The 10745-nt window shown below is 41.6% G+C and overlaps 1 protein-coding gene across 1 annotated transcript in view; it reads right to left on the reverse strand.

Moving 5' to 3' along the window:
- The window catches only part of LOC141774559 (protein kinase C epsilon type-like), a 54377-nt gene extending 43632 nt beyond the window's left edge, over positions 1-10745 (reverse strand). Inside the window, exon 1 of the mRNA XM_074647309.1 lies at positions 9863-10745. Coding sequence (XP_074503410.1) covers positions 9863-10213 — 351 coding nt within the window. The 5' untranslated portion in view covers positions 10214-10745. The remainder of the gene's footprint in view (positions 1-9862) is intronic.

Here is a 10745-nt window from a genome sequence, read left to right on the forward strand (position 1 = left end):
TTAAAGGTTTATACAGGGACTGGTTGGCCTTTAGAAACAGTAGAGCACACACATCTCTACTCTAGTTCTTATCTTCGTACTTCTCCCTGACATTAAGACTGTTTTAGACAAGTTTAATCACCATAGAAGAAGAGTTTTGCACTTGTTGCAGTCAGTGTTTAGTGCAGCTAGTTCTCCACCAAATATAATAGAAGAGTCGTAGAGTCGTCCAGTTAAAAAAGGGAGTATAGTAGAGATTCCTGGTGGATGACTTTGTAACATGAACGCTGTACTTCTACTGTTTTTCCTTGAAATTGTCATTATGGAAGATTAACTGATTGTCACTGTGATAAGTTTCCAGACTCATAATATCCTGTTCTATAGTAGAATAAACTGCTGATAATAATCCTTCAGACTGTTGGCCTTCCTTCCTTTGGATCATATTCCATCATCACATCAGTAACAAAACACATCCAAACCAACACAGCAGCTCTGTTTTCTGTCTGAACCATCCGGGACTACCAACCAGGCAAACTCTTGACCCCCATGTGATAATACTACCATAGGGCTGTTCAAGGTAACACGATAATAACGCGTTAATGCAAATTTGTTCAACGCCACTAATTTCTTTAAGGCATTAACACAAGTTGTTTTTAGGTTGTAGTGGACTCAGTTTTAAAGCTAAAGTCACAATACTGGTATCATATGAAACTAGAAACCTAAAGAATGCAGTTTTGTTCTCCTAAATTTGCCACTTTAATCTCAGAGAATATCCAAGTTTTTTCCTCGTGATTTTACGACTTCGTAATCTCACAAATTTGTGTTTTTTTTCTCTCGTAAATTTGCCATTTTAATCTCAAAGAATATCCAAGTTTTCTTTCTTTTTTGTGTGTAAATCTCCGACTTTAATTTGAATAATAATTCTGAGTTTTTCTCTGAATATTACCCCCCTCCCCCGGCTCCATAATGATTTATTTCTTTTTACTTATAATGGCCCAGATATGTTGTCGTATTCAAGACAGAAAAAGACAGAAAACAGTCCTGCTTGGGTTGTTAAGTGCTTAGAAGGGTGAAAATTGGACCGTCACGTATATAAAACCTATAGAGGGGACATTTCCATTCAAGGTAACACTGTGTGTCCACGCCAAGCATGAAGGAGGAAGTGATGACACCACATCAACCTTTATAAAGAGCATGCAGGTTAATGACATGCTGAATGTATTAACCTTATTTCTGTCGCTAGTTTAATCCAACTGCAGCTGCATGTTTATCAGCCCTGGCGATCGGCCTCGAGTCAAGGTAATGTGACTATTCTGTTTGTTTGTGTTGTTAATGTTGTTGTATGGATGGTATCCATAGCAACGGGGTCATCAGGTGCCCCAGGAAAGGACGCCTCTAGCTGATGTTTAGGCACCTCCAAGGGCTGTTTTTACTCTTTTATATCTCTGACTGAGGTTTATTCAAAGATGTAATCATTAATGTCACATGATGTCAACTGGAGCTTAATGAGCTTCATTTAATCACACTGAGACGCATTCCTCTGGGACACACTCACACACACACACACACACACACACACACACACACACACACACACACACACACAGCTGTCCCAAAGCTTGTACAGTATCACATGAGCCTTAGTCAAGCTGGAGTCATGTGGCTGCATGTATCCTCAGAGAGACCTACAGCTACAGATGAACACAGACAGGAAGACATCCAGTGGACATTATACAGAGTTATCTTATATTTTTAGGGCAAGTCACTTACTGATAAATTCTGCTCATATGACCTTAAATTGAATATACAGTGTGTCTTTTAACCTAAAGCTCGATACGGTTTTGGTACCCACTCAAACGTGTCGGAGCACTGGGTATCAAAATCTGTCAAGTATTTAAATGTGGTATATAACAGTTATGTGATCTTATTTACTTATTCTCTGATGAGATTAAATCAAATTTAGCCAATTTTATTACATTTTATTTAGGAAAAGTTCTTAAATGGCTGCTTGTATTTAGACAACATTTAAAACCAAGAAGGTGACGACCAAAAACCAAGATGGCGATAGCAAAAAAACAAGATGCCGACGGACAAAATGCTGAACTCGAGGCTTAAAAACTGTAGTCCACAAACCAGTGGGTGATGTCACTTTGACTACGTCCACTTCTTATATACAATCTATGTTATTGGGCCAAATTTCATGAATTTGAGCCCCTTAAAAGTCCACATCCTGGGTAGAAGAAAGAACTCTGTATACAGTATGTGTACTGTGTATTTGTGTAATACAGTGGTTGAGTAATGTGTATATAATGTTAATATTGATGCATCAAACACTCAAACACTTCAACAAAAAGTGAAAAAGGCTCAAAGCGTTGTGACACAAACTACTTAAAGCAGCACTGTCCAACTGATTAAATCAGCCCATTAATACATATAATAAAAGGCTGTTCATCTGTTGTGTTATGAATGTACACTGTGTGTGTGTGTGTGTGTGTGTGTGTGTGTGTGTGTGTGTGTGTGTGTGTGTGTGACGGGGTGTTTTCTCGTCTCTCATCCTGTTTGTGAGGAAATGGGGACGTCTCCTTACTAAGTTGAATTCTGCCGTGTGGAGCTCGTCGCTGATTTATGTCACAGACGCTCCACAGACGCTTAACCTCCACACTTCAAACTGTGATTATAAACTTCATTAGACGTGTTACACGAGCTCAGACTGCAGTGTTTAAACCTTTATTATATTTATTATATACATTATATACAATATCTTGTTTCTGTGAAAAGTTGAGTTTGATCTGACAGCAGCTTCATCCTGCATTCCTCACATCTGTTTTGTACTGTAAGCGACATACAGCAGATTAATGAGTGATAACGTGGGGGGGACACCTGCGGAGACATCCCTACGTCCCTCTTCCCTCCTCTCTCTCTGGGAAGTAAACTTGGACAGTGAAAACAGGAAGTACGGCCTACCGTGTGACTCAAACACACTGGCTCTAATATTAGCCTCTCACACATAAAGAGCCCTGCCCCCGTTTCCTCCGGTCCACGGAGAGGACACCCCTCTACTGACTGCAGCCCTCAGGGAAACCGGGTCAAGAGGAGAGCAGGCCTGAGCGCTTCCTCTATACTCTGAGAGTTTACTGAGGCTCAGGAAAACTAACTGGACCGCAATGAAAACGTGTCTTTAACGCCGAGGGTTCACACTATGTGTTTGTCTGTTATGATGGTCACTGTGTCAGATTATAGAGACATACAATCTTGCCGTGACTGGCACACGACCAGTCAAAGCTCGCCGTCTATAATCGGGCACATATCGGGTATTCTGGGTACCTCCGATCAGGTACCAGGTAAATATGAAAGATGACAGTGTGAGTGAGGCTCAGACAGAGCAGAGGAGACGCCACGGTTTCAAAAGGGGAATTATCACGTTATTGCAGACCGGTTTCAGCTTCCTCTCTCTCTCACACAAACCGGCTTTATATTTACAGTATCTTCGCTCCACTTCACCTGACATTTATTCCCAGTGTTGGAGTCTAAAACAAAGACTGTTGTTAGCTGTGGACTAGGTTTAGTTATGACCTCCCTGGAGCAGAGCTAGTCCTGATCTTAGCTGTGTGTGACTTACCTTGGGTAATATAATAGAGATGAGGCTACTGACAGTATCACTAAGTCTCAGGATCACTGAAAAGCACTTTTTTTTGTTTAATACTTAGAGAATTAGGGAAGTTTCCACAGATTTGAATATGAAATAGATATAAAACCAGTAGCTGACTGAAATGGTGGGAACTTTCTGACAACACAGAATCATGGTTTGCAAATATGACTAGATGTGATAGGATTTATTGGCCAAAACATGCTCAACTCTCAGTATGACCCTTTATGGTGCCAATTTGATTTTACTCACTCACTCCCTCATCTTCAACCGCTTTTCCGGGATCGGGTCGCGGGGGCAACAGCTCCAGCAGGGGACCCAAACTTCCCTTCCTCGCCAGAATTTAGCGCAAGTTTGGAGCGTTATTTAACCTCCTTCATGACAAGCTAGTATGACATGGTTGGTACCGATGGATTTTTTGGTTTTCTCGTTTCATATGATACCAGTATCTACACTCTAGCTTTAAAACTGAGCCCGCTATACCCTCTGAAAATCAATTGTGTAAATGCGTTAAAGAAATTAGTAGCGTTAAAACAAACTTCTGATAACGTGTTATAGCGCTAACTTTGACAGCCCTAATAGTTTTATATACAGACTTTTGTAGCAATTATCCAGTAAGTATGTTGTTATGATTTTAGTTATACATGTGCAAATATAATTTTGACAACCTCAGAGCAGATCAATCCTGGCACAACCCCTGTGATCTTTGGCGGACCTCAGGTTGGGAACTACTGCACTACACAATCATTTTCATATCGTACATTATTGATCTTCACGGACGCTTGAATAATGAGCTCAAATATCTGGGATGTGGATTTACTACCGTCTGTCTGTGTGTCTGTTATTTATATGGGTGAGACCTGCTCGGCCGGTATCATTTTGTGCTGAAGGTGAAAGTCGACCGGTCGTGTCCAGACTTGCAGCAGAACAGCAACATTATGACTTTTACTTTTGAAGTTTTTTTTTGTTGTACTTGTCATAACAACACGAGTTTAAGGTTTCTGTTCACACGCTGCTCTTAACTGAAATATCTGTTTGTGAGAAGTTCTAATAAACACCAACGGGTGCTTCTATATTTACAAACTCATCTCATGAGATAAGAACTGATAAAAGTCCAAAAGCTTCGGTGTTATTGAAGTTAACATGGATAATAAGAGTATTGTCTGCACGGTTCTGGGGCCACTGTGTGAGTGTGTCTCTAAGAATAGTTTGTTTGTGCTAAAGAAGACTTAAAAAGGAAAGTGTCCTCAGAAGAGAGGGAGTATAAACTGGGTGTGAAAGCAGCATTCAGAGACACAAACGGTGTGTTCACACCAACGAGCGAAGCAAAGTTTTCACGAGGCGCAATAACAAACTCATTAAAGTGCATTAAACTAGAGAGCTAGATGTGCATCTCTCTCAAAAGCGTGTTCAGAGTGCAGACAAAGAACGTATATTTGTAAGAAGTGCGAGGCAAGTGGTTGTTCCGTTGCAACATCAGCAGCAGAGCTACGCTTCCGCTATTTTGGACTGAAAGAGACTACCGGACGTCAGTAAAACGTCTGTCTACAAAGAGCCGTACAAGAGTAAAAGTAAATTATTTCTATTATATTGTCATGATTTAATGTTTCTACTGAAATGTCCTGTGTTGAACAATAAATATATTTTAAATATGCATACTATTATAACTCTTTACTTAATTATTTATTAAACTTTTCCCCCGGCTGCTTCCCAGAGGAGCATAAAGTGAGCGACGGACATAAATGGAAGTTTAAAAAAATCCAGCACACAGATTTTGAGAGCAATCTCAAACTTTTTCATGTCAAGGATCCAAAATTGATGTCCAATCCTCGGCGTGAATTTGCATCTATTCGCCTCTTTGCACTGACTTTGTATGTAATGTAATCGACCTTCTGTCAGTTACACATTAAATGATGAGAAACATGATAACATGCTTAGTGAAAGGGAGAAGGTGAGAACTACATGATATAAATGAAATATGAGACAATAACAATGTGCTGACTGACTCTAACCTCCTGGAACTGGATCACTTGTTATCTTGTCAGACAGGTGGGTAATAAATAATAAAATATAGCTGAGTCAGCTGTATTCTCATTCTCCTAAACACTCGCCAGATTCCTTCACGTCTTTCATATCTGCGTGGATAAAAAAAAATTAAATGCTTTTGCATGGGAACTTACCAGATAAAAATCTGCAACCTAATGTGAGCCCAAAAATAACAACTAAATCCAGCCTTGTCTGAGGCACTGTTTGACAATCTCTTTTCATTAGTCCGCTAATGTTTATTTCACTCAAACTTCAATTTTTCCAGTCTTATTAGTCCATCCAGCAGCATGTTGGTGTTTTCAAAAGTCTTCCCTAAACTAGACGTATACTGTATGTGCACTGCTCTGTGAGGTAGGCTGGAGGCTTTGGAGAAGACTAAAAAAACACTTTAACCCTCTGAGACCCACAATAGACCGGTTTTGGTCTGTTTTAGGGGGGTACAGGAGGTCTTTAGGGGGAGATAGCAGGTCAACAGTAGATGTCACATAGAAGTGGTGTACATCATCTGAAAGCTGGGAACCTGAAGATTGCAGCTCAGCATTGTGTGTCAAGTTGTTCTAGTGTATAAGGGTTTAGAACATGATGATAGAAGTATATGATGGTCATCCCCATGCTCTATTATGTCTCGTAATTTGTTGCAGCAATCTTTGGGTTGATACCATTTGTTACACAGATTTGGTGCTAAATTTAATCATTTTTTTTACCACTGGAGAATTAATAAAAATGATCAATAATCCCTCCAAAACACCACATTAAGACATCAAGACCCTGAGGAACACCATAGAAAAAGCCATGCTGTGATTTGGGATCAAAAACATTTGACATTTGGAGATTTCTGCAAGAATTGCATTTTTTTTGGCAATTGGATGGCGAGCACTTCTGTTGTGTAAACTGCTCAGAAACCCCCTTATTGTCAATCTAGCTAGGAAATCCATCCATACTCTGAATGCTCTAGATCTCTAGTTTGTGACTGTAAAGTTTCATGAGGCTGTGATTATCCTAGAGGTCACCACAGGTCATTTTATACTGTGAGGTCACGTTTAAAAAAAAAAATGGTCTCACTACAATGAAATGGCTCCTATGGGGACGAACATCATCACACATGAATACAGTTGGGCTCATTGGATCCACAAGAGTCTCAGCTTTACAGTGAAACCCAATTTATGTAATTCAAGAAAATATTCAAACACACCATTTTAAAATAGGATACAATAACACATTTATACTGCATTCAAAAAACTGCATGTGATTATCATGAAGTGGGCATGTCTGTAAAGGGGAGACTCGTGGGTACCCATAGAACCCATTTTCATTCACATATTTGGAGGTCAGAGGTCAAGGGACCTCTTTGGAGTATGACATGGTTGGCACCAATGGATTCATTATGTTTTTTAGTTTCATATGATATGTGTAGCTTCACTCTAGCTCTAAAACTGAACCTGGTACAGCCTCTTAAAGACAGTAAAGTCGGTCTCAGGGCCTCAGAGTCTCTCCTGCAGCTCTGCTTCCTCTTACAGATGATGAAACCTTCTCCACAACAGGCTTTTCTCAGTAGCTTACATTAGCATTACTCACTGGGAACTGTTTAGTTCCCTCACGCTGACGTCAAGTGTTTCTTTGTCTGAGATGACATAATGGTTGATGCAGCTTAAGTCAAGACGTGTTAGATCTAGAGTGGCCGCGCCTCGAAACGTGCTCCTTCAAAAACACAGAGTGCAAAGCTGTGAGGAGACGCTCCTACAGCCTGGACCGTCTCCCTCTGTACCGCCATGAGGAAAACGCTCGGAGCTTTACTTTCTGTCCTCCATCCCATCCTCCTCCTCCTCCTCCTTTCATCTCTGTGTGTGTCTCTAATGGACCTGATGGCCTCATCAATAATACACTCCAACATCCGTCTGCTTCAGCAGCTTCAGACAACAATGAGCAGCTTCTCCGTGCTGCTGGCTGCTGTATCATACATGTGGCCTCACCACACCCTCCCTCCCTCCCTCCATGCCTCGCCTCTGTGTAGCTCTGCTGTGGGTCACTGGTCCGTCTGACAGGAGCACAACAACAACAACAGTAACAGCATCTACTGTGTCTGTGTGTGTGTGTGTGTGTGTGTGTGTGTGTGTGTGTGTGTGTGTGTGTGTGTGTGTGTGTGTGTGCAGTGACTCATGTTGTGTGTATCTGCAAAACTGCCCTGCAGGACAACAATGTTTACTTTGCAGAAATCCAGCATGTGTAAGAAGTTAAAGAATATTGTTTTCTACAGTTTAATAAAACCGTCCTATCCAACCCGTTCTCACTCCCAACTGGTCATATACCGCCGTTTGGTCAGTGATCCTGGGCATCGGAAACCGACGCAAGGAGGCATCCAATGTTTGTGTCAAACAAACACAAGACTTTCAACCAGGAGACCGCTGTTCGTGTCCCGTGTGAAACTAAAAGTAACGTTGACTTATTTTGTCACGTCAGTCTTCAGTCGGTATCGTCAGTCCTGTGAGTCGCTAGTTAGTGAAGTTAACGTCAACCCCGACCGTTTCCTAACCCTAACTAAGTGGTTGTGTTGTATATATTGTTGTATATATTGACACGCCGTCCCTGGTCTGTCCAACGCTAGAGGGGTACCCCGTTTGTGAGTCTCCAATGCCGGGGAGCGCTTACCAAGCGGAGGATTTTGACGAGTTGGAAGTGAGAATGTGTCGGCCTATCTGTATGATGGAGTGTGGTGAAAGAGACTAAAAACTACTCTGGCTGGAGATGCTCTCTTATTACTCACAAGTCCCCACAGACCAACGTGATGGAGCCTTTTAGCGTCTCATTGTTTTGGTTTCACAGCCCACAACATTACTATTACTGTAATATTCAGCCAGCAGCTAAAGAGCCAGAGATGTCCCTCTCTTCTGGTTCTAAACGAGCCACAGAGAGGGTTAATAAAGGACGTCAGTCACATGAATGATAATGTTGCTCTGCGTCTGCTGAATGTGTAAATAGAAAACCGTTTGCTCACATGTTTGCCTTCACAGTTTTATAAAGGTGATAACGTGTCAGTGTTTCCAGCTTGCTTGAATTAATGCCGCTTTAAAGGAGCATGTTCACATTACTGAGGCAGAATTATGAGATATTAAGGTTGCGTTTTAAATTCCATACTAACATACATCAGACCGGCACATACAGGTACTTCACAAAAAGTCAAGGTCACGCCCCCTTTTGGTGGATAGAAAACAGAAGATCCCAAAGACTTCAATGTAATTTGATGTATGTTTGGATTGTAATGCTAACAAGTTTCATCTCTTGTTGCACAAACGTTTGTTTTATACACATGTCTAAGAATTACTTTGTGACCTTGCCTGAACCTGAGCGTTGGCGAAACCTTAATAAATGAAGGCTGATCACCGCCATGTCCCATGCTTATCCAGACATCTCTCTGATTGTCTGTAAATAACCAACGTGTTAATAGACAACTGTTTGATGTATAAGCGATTAAATGTGCAATTCATTTAATTAATACCCAGTCCTTGTAGTGCAGTAAAAAAAAGAATACAATTATAATAAATAAATACAAATAATAAAATGATTGCTGATAATTATAATCAATTTCTTTTTTAAATAATGGCAAGTCCCACCCCCAAAATAGATCTTTATGCAACACACTAGAGGATGTGTTATGAGACAGTTAAAGTATTATATTAATCTAGGTGGGTGCTGCATTATTGGCTGATCCTATAACCTGCTTTATGTTGTCAACATCTAGTTTTGAGACTTTATTTTAGTTTAACTCTCTACTGCATAGTCCTGAATATTATATATATATATATATATATATAATATAAATAGATAAGATTAACCTTTATTAATCCCCAGAGGGAAACTCAGGTGTCAAAGCAGCAACATCAGCAAACAGAGTGAAACACAGGAGAGGTAAAGGTATACAAAAATTATAAAAACAATAATAGAGATATAAAAGATACATATATATATATATTTATTCTGGCCATGCTCAAATGTGATAATGTGGAATCATCATTAATTGAATATTTGGGGGTTTTGCACTGTTATTTGGTTGTTTTTTATCACTATTTCCTGAGGTTGTACAGACAGAATAATGAATTGATTAATTGCTAAACATCTATAATGAACAGGGTTATGTGCTGCAGCCCTGTTATAGAAGTAAAGGTGTGTATAGTGTGCTCCAGGTCCCGGTCTTACCCAGTCCTCGTAGTGCTTGCTGCCGTTCTGCAGGATGTCCTCGAACTGGATGATGCAGTTGGCCACGAAGTCGTCGGATCCGATGGGCGCGTCGTGGAACACGGACAGCTCGATGCGGCGGCCGTCCCGGACCTCCGCGGTGAACTCGTCGTTCCAGGCCGGACTGTTGGTCTTCTGCTTGGTGGAAGTCTGGCCCAGCCGAGAGTCGTCCACGTTCAGGGAGATGTACGTGTCCAGCGTGAAGGTCTGGTGCGTCTTGGGGCCGACGGCGTGACGCAGAGACCAGGCGGTCGGCTTCAGGTCCAGAGCCTCCCGGACCTTGATCTTCAGCATCCCGTTGAACACCACCATGGTGGCTTTTTACAGTGAAAAGCACCTTTAATCCAGCGAAATGCACTCCTGGAGCAACCGGTGGTCCTCCTGGAAACCTCTCCAGTTGGATGTGAAGGAGAACACACCTCTTTATAATGTTCTAGTCTGGATTATCTCACATTTAAACATCCAAATGGGTCAAAATATGCTTCAAATATCATCAAAATATCAGCTGAGAGACGAGCGTAAACCTCCTTAGAGCGCACGGAAGACGCATGTGCAAACTGAGCAGAGGCCCCAGATGTTGAGGTGTTTAAAAGGCTCCGTTAGCTGCAGTGAGGACGCCCTGCTGGAAGCACCGTGTGGCCGGCGGGAGGATGCATGCTGGAGCCCGGAGAGCTGCGACCAGACAGCCGGATAAACAGCCGCAGCAGAGGAGGAGGAAGAGGAGGAGGAGGAGCAGGTCCAGGTGGAGAGAGAGAGGTTCGGCCTGATTCACAGCTTCACAGCTCCTGGTTCCAGCTGTTGATGTTGATGTGAACTTCCAGAGGACAGACCTCCTCCCCTCCTA

Source organism: Sebastes fasciatus, chromosome 9 (genome assembly GCF_043250625.1).
Source record: "Sebastes fasciatus isolate fSebFas1 chromosome 9, fSebFas1.pri, whole genome shotgun sequence".
Lineage (NCBI taxonomy): Eukaryota > Metazoa > Chordata > Actinopteri > Perciformes > Sebastidae > Sebastes > Sebastes fasciatus.